At 35.0% G+C, this 11,711-nt stretch overlaps 1 protein-coding gene across 1 annotated transcript; it reads left to right on the forward strand.

The window, feature by feature from the left end:
* The first annotated feature begins 2,325 nt into the window (after window positions 1–2,325).
* Window positions 2,326–5,894, forward strand: LOC135727378 (myelin and lymphocyte protein-like). The gene is made up of 4 exons (XM_065245192.2): window positions 2,326–2,418; window positions 4,747–4,914; window positions 4,984–5,124; window positions 5,596–5,894. Exons 1-4 carry the CDS (start codon window positions 2,326–2,328, stop codon window positions 5,674–5,676), a joined length of 483 nt encoding a protein of 160 aa, XP_065101264.2. The 3' UTR covers window positions 5,677–5,894.
* Window positions 5,895–11,711: the final 5,817 nt, after the last annotated feature.

An 11,711-nucleotide genomic window follows, 5' to 3' on the forward strand; every position in this document is an offset into this window, starting at 1 on the left:
AAATAGAAAAAGTAATGTTTTTTATTTAATAAACATATTTTTGTATTAATAGAGACTATTAATTTAATAACTCAACAGCACTGAAGAAACATATCTTAAGCATATTCATTTAAAACAAATAAAACTACGTCTGATGGTGGTGACACTAATCTGACGGTGGTGACATTGGCCTCATTATTCCAAAATGTATACCACTAAACTTTATGTAAATATTTGGTCCAAAAATAACAATCCTGAGCACTGTGATGAACAAATATCATAACTTCCTAAAATACATAAAACCTGAAAGAAAAGACAGAAAACCTGACGGTGGTGACATCTGACGGCGATGACAAAAACCTAATATAGATAAAAAAAAATAGATGAGTTGTTCACATTAGCCATCTTGTTTCCCCTCTGTTGCTAGCTACTTCAGACCTCTTCTTAAAAATGATACATTTATTTCATAATCTAATCTAATATTTTTTTTTACAAAGATGACGGTGTTGACATGTTATGGTTGTCACAGTAGCAGTGTCCAAAGGTTTAAGAGAAAATAGGAAACATACAGGAGCTTGAGTGATCTTGAAGCATGCAGTAGAGCTGAAGGTTTGAAAATGGGGTCCTCAGGAATGCAGGGGCACGTTCAATCTCACACCGGTCCGCAACGTTTTGCTACGGTTTCCGGGTTGAACGACATGTTTCCTTGAAACAGTGTGCAACGGAATGCAACAGGTTTTAGAAGCGTTTTCTCTTGTTTGGTGGGTGGGTCACAAATGTCAGCCCAATCAGCGGCAAGATGTATAAAACCACGCGATAGTAAAGAGACAGCTCGCTCAATGGGTTCAAGTTGGAATGTTGTCTTTCATTCTGGATGGCAAGGTCAGTGACTGTAACATCGAGGGTATTTTACAGTATTAAACACACATTTATAACGATTTCATCGGGCTTCAGAAACAATGGCCTCTCAGCTACCGTAGTTGCAACTCTTGCGTCATCACAACAGGGTGTTCAATGCATCACCGTTTCAGTTTAATAAACGTTGTGCAACGTTTTGTCGAGGCTGAACGCAGCCCAGTTGACCCTGTAGTTGTCTGATTTTATTGCCTTTTATAAATATCTGACGGTGGTGACGAATATGTGGGACACATTTTGAGCAATCACAAAATAATAGTAATTATCGTTCAAAACTCACTGTTTGTAGTTTTTAATACATATTACAATGTACCCTTTCATGTGGTAAATATATTATTCAATTCAATTATTACAAGTTGAAATGATTATCTCTTAACCGAGGACAGCAGATTTTGTAGGCAATGGGCCAGGATATAATCATTAAATTAATAAAAAATAAAAATAAACCTATAAAAGAACCTTACATATGTGCAAAGGACCCCCTGATTATAACATTGATTCTTTTTCTTCATGAAAATGTTATTAATTTCCAACAGAATTAGCACTTTTCTTAGTGGGACATGTTTTTGCCAAAGTTTCAAAAATCAGTGAACCATTAAAGCCATAACAAAAATTATGTAGTGTGTTATTTGGGGCTTATTTTAGTAGGATTTGGTGTCGAATTTAGGATATTTCCTACATCAAAACAAGAAATAACCTTTGAATTAAGTAGGATAATAGGTAGTCACATTAAAACAATAATGTTACAAATGATTCATTGAAACATATAAAGTTTTTAACATTAAAAGGCCACCATTCTAGACATCATTTCTTGGTGGAGGTGGGAAATATCCTAAATTCGACTTGTCTGGAACGTTCATGATGTCATTAGGCCGATTATATCCCACCGAGCAGCCAAAACTTTATCAGCACAGACGAACACTTGAGAGCATAGCTGCAATTAAAACGAGTATGTAGGCTATAATTCCCATTTGATATTGGTGTAGATTTAGCAGTGTAATACCCTACTGTAAAAATGCAGGGAAATCATTTACAGTATAAATATCTCTTAAAATGTATGTGATGGTTTCTAATGTTAATTTTTCAGGACAGGTTAGCTGTTAACTCGTTTGGACTATTTTGAACTTTAAAGCAAAATTACTTAACAAACTTTCAAAATGAATGGTCAGTCTAATGTGACTGGAACTATGAACACCTGAGCAGACAGTCACAGACAGCTTACTCTAGCCACAAACATCTCACATTCCGCGCACCTGACTCTCCCACCTCGCTGACCGTCTGGAGCGCGCCGCTTCTCTCCTCACGGAGGGTGTGTCCGTGCACAAACTTTTAGTTATGACAAAGCGGGTTTTTCTGGTCTCCGATGGACATTGAAAAGACGGACCCGTGGCTCCGTTACTGCATTCATTGGTGAAGCGGACAACGTTTAAGATGGCAGCGGCCACGCAACAGTCGATGAGGAGTCTGCCAAGCGGATTCCGCGTGTGCTCCACCGCACCGGACATCCTTTATGTACCTGAACTGGTGCGTGAGCATTACATTTAACAATTATTATTATTAAGTGACCCCCTTAAAAAGTGTAAGAAATGTATATTGTTTATTTATTTATGTTTTCAAACATTCATTTTGATGCCAGAGTTTCTTGTTTTGCTTTTACTACAGTCTTTTAGTAGTTAGTTCTATTTCATTTAGTTTTATTTATTTTAATGAGAGAGTGGAAGAAAAATCTTCTAAACAAATAAAAAATACAATATTAATTCTAACAATAATTTTATTTATAATTATTTTAAATGTATTTCTTTCCAACAATCTTTAAAATAAATGTGCTAGAAGTGCATGGACTTCAAATTGATGCATTGACGCACCATTTTTGGTTCCCAAAAAGCCTTTAAAATCTTCTTTTCCATTACCTTTGGTGCAACATAAAGGTTTTTTTAGGAGCTTTATTTTTTTTAGACTATTTGCGTATTGCTTACTATGAAGTGAAGGGTGCTTGTTATCGGATATTATTGAGTGCCGGGTTGCTGGTGACATGTAGGAGTGTGTTTGGGTCTCAGTTTTGACAACTAGGGTTCATGAGGAAAAAGTGCACAGTTAACATACAGAACTTGTAGACCTCCATTAACCTGTAACCTGATGAAGGATAAAATGTTGTTAAAAAGAGAGAGTTTGTTTTCTGGTTCTAGCACTTGTGGGTGTTTAGTTAGGAGCTCATGTATCAGTAACTTAAAGGGGATATAAAGCAAAAGTATTTGATTAATGTATAATGCGTGCCGAGAGCATTCGGTTAATATCATTTTCATTACTAACCCAATATTCTCACTAATATATTTTTTGTATCTGAGCTCCTCATATGTGATTGTGAAAAGGAATTATAGCAAATGTATGTTCTAAAAATATTGTTTCAACCCATGGTCAAATAAAGATTTTTTTTAAATAAGCATTTGGGTTTGGCCAAATTTTACACAACCATGGATTGAAACAAACAAGCTTTCTCTTAAAGAGCCTGGGTGGTTTGTGTACATGCATGATACAAAAATTGAATAGTCAGTATATTATTAACATTAATGGTGTGAGTGTTAACCATCTAAATTTAATAGTCTAGTACAGGGGTTTTCAAACTTTTTGTGTGTGTGGACCACTATTTGTAATCAAGAATTTTCGCGGACCACCTCATAATACTTATTATAAAATATGTCTACACAAAGTCCTGAATTAATCTGCACATCAAAATAGGCTTACTAGCACTAAAACTATAACTGGTCATCACATCAGTACAACAGGTTTCTTAACCTTATATCATAATTATTTATATACATATTCTCAGTGTTGGGAAAGTTCACTTTCTACATGAACTAGTTTAGTTCACAGTTCACAAATTTTAAAATGAACTAGTTCAGTTCATAGTTCATATTTGAAAATGTTAAACTAGGTCACAGTTCCAAAAATGAACTAATTTATAGTTATTTTTTCCCATATTATTATTTTTAAATGATTGCCATTATAGCCCATATAGAACCACCACAGACAGCAATTATTTGATCAGTTTTAACACTGAAGCTAAATGCGTCAGATTTCATCTTCATGTCGAACTTTAAATCCTTATCCAACCAGGGTTTACATTAGCATTGACTGTCTTTTAATTTTTGTATTTGCTTACACATACCTTGAAAGGCTAGCTGGGTGGGGGTCGCACCCCGGGCGAGAAGAGCTGCGAGGCATTGCGTGTATGACAACTCGCAGGTATTGCACACCACACGTGCACGTTAAATAGCGTGAGCTTAGTCAAAGTCTATTTCAAGATCCGGAATATGCGTTAGCAGCCTATGTTAATCGTTAACGATTTAGGACAAATATGATGTTATTTAATGTTAAACTATTTGAGTTGCGCGGCAGGAATTCCACCAGCGTCTGTGTTGTTGTGTTGACGCATGCAGCGTGACTGGTGAACACCGAGTGGTGGCGGTGTTGCCAGATTGGGTGTTTTTTCCGCTACACATTAAGGCCTGTTTACAGTGTGTTTGAGTCGGGTTTTCGCCTGGAAGAATATACAAATCTGGCACCCTATTGAACGACGTTAAACTGAGAGAGCGTGCCGTTCACAGGCACCAGAATGAATGAGTTCACAGTAACGTTTATTTGGCAGCAGTACACGTTCGCCCAAAATATGAACGAGTTTGTATATTAAAATATACATATTCTTATTTTGCCTTTTCACGGACCACCTGCAGTACTCTCACGGACCACTAGTGGTCCGCGGACCACAGTTTGGGAATGGCTGGTCTAGTAGTTAATTGCATGGTTGCCCTGTGGGTATGCGCTAACAGACTTTAAATGTGTTTACGTCCTCAGATTTGTGGAGGGCTGGTGTGGATCCTGGTGGCTTCCACACATGTGCAGCCCAACAACCCACTGGGATGGGTCATGTTTGTGTCTTTATTTTGCTTTTTAATGACCTTCCTCTGGTTAATCACATTTGCCTGTGGGTGCCTCAAGAAAAGCAGCATCTGCCCTTTGCTGGTGAGTAGAGAAAGTTACAGTGCATCTGTGTTTGTATGAGCTGCCTTCGATTGTGACATTTGTGTGCAGGACTTTCTTTATCATCTGATTGCTGCAATGTTCTACCTGAGTGCCTCAGTTCCCCTGGCCAATGTGACCATCAACATGCAAAATGCAACTGCTGTTGCGATATATCCCTTTAACTACTACCAGATCGACATTGCGGCCGTGGTATGTACACACTATATGTATCTCCAACCTGAATTTTGAGCAAATACTGTATGAGGCTGTTTCCTTGGAAAGGGTTTAGATTGATCCAAAACTAGGCCTTATTAGGACATCAATATAATACCAGCTGTTATTTGTTGCACAACCTGTATACAGTGTTACCATTTTTCTTTAATTGTCTAGCACCAAATCTAGCTATTTTTAGAGAGCTGTCACCAAAAATTTAGCAACATTTAGTGACAAACAAGCATCTTTAGTTTTTTTTTTTGTGGTCTTAGTGACTTTCACAGATTTAGAAGCTGGTTTTAGCTTTAAGATGCTTTTTGAATATGGCACCTCAAAAGCTTGAATGAAGAAGTTCACCACAGCTAACTCATTTAGTTTAACTGACTTAATAAAGACTTTAATGTTTCACCATACAGCCGTTTGGAGTTCAGTTAATGTTTCACTGAAGTTTTAACCTCTTTCCCACAGGTACTCTCCCACATTACCACATTGCTCTACTTTATCCACTGCATCCTTTCTGCTTGTCGATGGAAATCTATTTGTTGTTAAAATTAAGCATCAACAGAGAAAGTAACTTTTGTAAAAGTGCTAAATCTGGAAGAGATGAATCTCAGGGCTCAGTCATGACTAAGAGATCCCTCCAGTCAGAAACCCAAAGCTTTTATTCAGCACTTAACTTAATAGAATTAACCCATTTTATACTAGATTACTTTTTACTTCACTATTAACGACATGTGTTGTATATATAAAACGTTTTCTCTGAAATCCAAACTGAAGTCTCGATCTAATTTTGAGATTAGGAGCATCGAAGTTTGATTTTAATTATTGATTTAACTTTCATTTTAATCTTTGGCATGACCTTATCAGTCAGTATGAAATATATCAAGGTTGTATCTCAATAACGTTAGCTAAAACAAAAATGACGTTAGGTGGGTTTTCACAGACTTGTCACGTATTTGGGAGACTAGAAACTTTTTAAAGTATATGTACTTATACACTGTAACAAGTGAACATTGGAATTGGTAACACATTAAAATATTTCAGTTTGATCAATTTAAAGGGGCGGTGAATTTGTCGATTTTATTGTTTTATACTGTTGTCTGATGTCTACTTATGATGTTCGCGTGGTTTTTACATTCAAAAACAATAAGTTATACGCTATTTTGTAACATGGATTAGTGGCTCTCTGGAGAAAAGCTTCGTTTGAAGGGGCCGGCCACATTGAAGACCTGAACGTAAACACCCACTGCTATGATTGAACGGCTTCATTCCCCGTCATTACATGTGGGCAAATGTTATAAAAACATTAATGTGTGAAAATAGCAGCCGAACACAAATATGTTTGAGCCACAAAAGATTCTGGGTGCTAAAGATGATACACATAAATGACAATACGTATAGTAAAGTAGAAACAAAACTTTAAACTCGACGTGACTAAAGTACCGTATACAACACAGTAAGCGCGTATCAGATTATAAACGGCGGCTGATAAGCTCTTATCAATAACTTTGTATATTTCTACTGTGCTTGTGAGGTTGCTCCTAGATACACGTAACGTTACATACCACAGTTATATGATAAAAAAGCTTTGTTGAGTGTTTGACCGTTCAAACGCAACTTGCCTAAATTACCATATACAACACAGTAAGCGGGCATCATAATCTAAATTGCGGCTGATAAGTCCTTTCTTATCACTACCTTGGCATATTTCTACCGTTAAATTACAATCGTATTGTTAAGTGTTGCACCTTTATTAATCGTTTCATGTTTTTAGTAAATTAAAACAGTCAAACATACGTGTTCAGACACGGATGTTACAACAGGACATATCAAGCGATCTCTTCTAACAAAACAATAGTGAAACGCAGTAACTTAAATAAAGTAAAATGTCTTACTTGCTGTGTCATTTTTGTCAGATCCAATATTAGTGGTGCTTTTAATCACAGTCTCTCTGCAAATCCAGCATCGACTTGCTTCTTTACAAGTGAATCCGCACAGTACACAAGGTAATCAAACACTCCCCATGCAAGCTGGAACTCTTCAAAAACAACCTTTATCCACATATTCCTAATGTTATTTTCCGAGCCTCCGAATTAAAGTATTTAGCTTCTGTGTTGTTCCTACGCGGTTCTTCCACAACCCAAGACTTCGTTACCATGGTTACCAGATCACCGCGTCAAAATAAAAGTCTATCAGAAAAAATGGATTTAAAAGTCATTTTGGTTACATTTGGCAATCTTTAAAGACATGTTTACTGATTGTTGAGACACACGTGTGTCACGCGAAGCTGTGGGCGGGGCTACAAAAGTGGTCGTTGTATTTGGCTATGGGGAGGTGCTTCAATTCTACTTTGACGTCATATTTCTCCGAATTCCACACTTGGTTGTAAAACAGGCTTGGTGCCAAAAACTTATATTTCAGTAGCACGGACGTTTTCAGTTCTGAAACTTTCAGTCTGTTCATTTAACTATGCTGACCTCTTATATAACAAAGTATCAAGTTAAAATTGAGTATTTGATTCACCGCTCCTTTAAATTTTCTCACTTTAAAGAACCATTAAAACTTACATCAGTTGGTAAAACCTAAACAATAACAATATAAACTTTTATAACTTAAATTTTTCACTTGAAGTTTCAAATTTAATTCAAGTTAATCCAACTTTCATTTTTTCAGTGTACTGTACAATGAAGTGCAGGTATAAATGAAGGAATAGTTTGTGAGTTTTGTGTACTCACTGAAAGTTTTTTACTAGATTAATCATTTTGGTAACATTTTTACAGTTATATTTGTTAACAATTAGTTAATGCATTAACATAAATTATCAATGAACAATAATTCTACAACATTTATTAATCTTTGTTCATGGTAATTTTGCCATTTGCTAAATACATTTATAAAATCAAGCGTTGTAACTGTTAACATTAACTAGTGCACCATGAACTAACATAAATAACTGTTTTGACATTAACTAACATTAACAAGAAATAATATATGCTAAACATTATATTGTTAATTGTTTGTTCATGTTAGTTCATGCATTTACTAATACATCCTTATTGTAAAGTGTTACCATAATTTTTACATATTTTTAGCTACAAAATACTATGAACTATTAGGGCTGAGCAAAAATTTTTTTCGATTAATCGTTTTTTAAAATGTGGTCGATTCAGAATCGATTCTCAAAGAGCATTTTTCTTTCATATTTATTTCTGAAAACATTGAACGAAAGATTAACGTTAATCGAATTACTAGTCTTCTTCACTAGATGTCACCCTATTTTTTGCTTTGCGCGAGGTTACCAAGGAGCGAGAGGCAAGCATGTCATTCATTAATTCAGTGCTTAAAATGGCGGTGTCAGGTGGTTCATCGATTTTAATTACCCACTTGTAACCTGCTGTTCACTGTTCTTTTTATTAGTATAGTATTTGTATTTAATCTATATTTATTGAGTTGAATCGAGAATAGAGTATAAAACCGACCAGAGAACCGGAATCGGAAATTGAATCGAAATCGAATCGATTTGACAGCTTGTGAATCGAAATTGAATCGATCTGGAAAATCTGAATCGATACCCAGCCCTATGAACTATTACAATAAAAGGCAACAAACTAAGACAGTGTATATATGGCAGGTATCAAAAATATGTATCAAAGTATTAATAGATGTCAAATACAGCCCAAAATGTTTTATGACCTTAATATAAATGCTTTCATATGTTGGATTAATTTGTAACAGTAGCATCGCCATTTTTACTTTTTATGTGATTAAAGTTCCACATTCAGTTTGTTTATCTCAGCCTTACTCTTGCACACAATCAATGTTATTAACATGTTCATGTAATGAATGTCAACATAGTACAAACCAATAAAAGACTCAAGCTTGCATGTTACAATCAATAGACAATAGCATTTAAGAAGGTTAGATGACTACGCTGACTTTTTAATCTTTTAATGAATTAACTACGATATTATGTGTTTAATTACAAAATAAAAAGCAATTATCTGATAAAGATTTGATATCTTTCTTGTTGTGCCATATAATTGCTGCTTATTACGCCAACGCCAATTACGCCAAAGAAAAAAAAACGAATGAAACATTTAACTATTTTATACACCAAGCATTTAGATTTTTAGCTACATTTCAGCATTTTTTTTATTCTATTTTGAATTTTCTTTTTTGGTAAGTCAACTGAATTATCAAATTATTTTTATGTCCTTGATAAAGCATTTGACTATAATGTAAAATAACTTCAAATTGTAAAACTGTGTCCACAAAAAAATCTTGCATACAAAAAATATAGCTTGTTACTGAAAAAGCGACACTATTTTAATAACAGCTTAGCTATTGGATCCTGAATAATGAAGATAAAATATTAAGATGTTATTGAAAAACAGTTTGTGTCACACAAAAACCTTAAAGGAATAGTCTACCCTTTTGCCATATTAAACTATGTTATTACCTCAACCTAGACGACTTAAAGGAATAGTCTACTCATTTTCAATATTAAAATATGTTATTACCTTAACTAAGAACTGTTGAATCATCCCTCTATCATCTGTGTGTGTGCACGTAAGCGCTGGAGCGCGCTGCGACGCTACGATAGCATTTAGCTTAGCCCCATTCATTCAATGCTGCCATTTAGAGATAAAGTTAGAAGTGACCAAACACATCAACGTTTTTCCTATTTAAGACGAGTAGTTATACGCAGTGTTGGGGAAGTTACTTTAAAAAAGTAGTGTTTGTTCGTTACTCGTTACTTTTAAAAAAAGTAATTCATTACTTTACTTAGTTACCGGCTTTGGAAAGTAACTTTTTACGTTACTCGTTACTTTTACGTTACTTTTATGTTGCCTGTATTTGGAAAATATTTTGGAAACACACACAAACACACGAACACATACACACAATACCCTGTTACTCAGGCATTTGATCTTGACATTGTTAAAATCTTGTCTTTTTTACATGTTTTAACACTGTACATTTAACTTAAAATATTTAATTGTGTACAAGAAAACAGCTCTTATTAATTAATTATTAGTAGCATGTTGTAGTGTCTCGGGAGATTGTGCTCATTGTTAAATAGCTTTGTGGCTATACTGCACTGGAGCGGCAGTTTAAAATATAAACCCAGAATTCAGCGAATGTCAAGAACAAGAAAAAAACAATAAGGCCAAGACGCGGGATTTAAATTACGTTACACGGACCATGAATAAATTTCAATGTTTCTGGATAGAAATACCAACTTTGTCTGGTATTAATAAGCTGCACATTGGAGTGCTGGCTGCTCCCCGCGGTGCTGAAGACGCGTGATGGCACATATACACAGATATCTACGTGCAATCTATTGGAAAGTGGAGGAGTCATTAGTTGGGTTAGTAAAATAACTAAATTACAGCTTTTAAATAGAAGAAAAAAAATTTTTTTGTAAAGAGATATATTTTTTAAGTTTAAAAGTGCAGAACTCTTCTCAAGGGGAAGAAAGCTTTTCCCCTTTCGTGCTTCCTATCGGAAAGCCCAGATGAGTTAGTTGGGTTAGTAAAATAATTAAATTATAGATTTAAGTACAAAATAGTATTTATATAAAGAGAACTATTGAAATAAAAAGTGCAGAACTCTTCTTAAGTGGAAGTAATAATGTAAAATAACGAATAATTATATAATAACGAATAATAGTTTCCAATAGGTTGCACGTAAATATCTGTGCTGCCACCAGTACTCCGTCCGAGCGCGTCTTCAGCACCGCGGCCAGCACTCCAATGCGCAGCTTATTAATACCAAACAAAGTGAACAAGTTGGTATTTCTGTGCAGAAACATTGAAATTTAAACATGGTCTGTGTAACATTATGTAAATTCCGCTTCTCTGTCTGATTGTTGTTTCCGTTTTCTTGTTCTTGACGTTCGCTGAATTCTGGGTTTATATTTTAAACTGCCGCTTCAGTGCAGTATAGCCACAGAGCTATTTAACAAGCACGAGCTTCCGAGATACTATGCTAAGATACAATTAATACAAAACGAAATTCACTTCATACGGAGTGGGGAGACATGATTTTGACCACTTTATTAAGTTTGTTTTCGTAGAAACCTTTCTCTAAAGTGAATTTCGTTTTGTATTAATTGTATCTTAATTTCAATCAATGTTTTATCAACCAATTGCTTGAATTTAATAAATAAGAAATAAATAAAAGAAAATGATTTAGTTTTATATTTATGTTTAAAAAAAATATTTCATTTAAACATAAATATGAAGCTGAATCGTTTTCTTTAATTTATTTCTTATTTATTAAAATCAGGCAATTGGTTGATAAAACATTGATTAAAATTAAGATGCCTCCATCCCTCAAAAGTTAGCGTCAGCTGCTTCTTGCTTGCCATTATTTCTTTGCAGACTGATACGAGCCTCTGTCATGTGTGTGGACCTTATATTGCGCAAGCACGCAGATGGCAGTGTCGCTGTCAAATCTAACCAAAAGTAACGTTGCGCTGAATTGGCAAATGAACTACGTTACGTTACCAAATTTTCAGTAGTAACGCGTTACACTACTTTTTTCTCAAAAAAGTAGTTACGTTACTAACGCGTTACACA

Source organism: Paramisgurnus dabryanus, chromosome 17, assembly GCF_030506205.2.
Source record: "Paramisgurnus dabryanus chromosome 17, PD_genome_1.1, whole genome shotgun sequence".
Lineage (NCBI taxonomy): Eukaryota > Metazoa > Chordata > Actinopteri > Cypriniformes > Cobitidae > Paramisgurnus > Paramisgurnus dabryanus.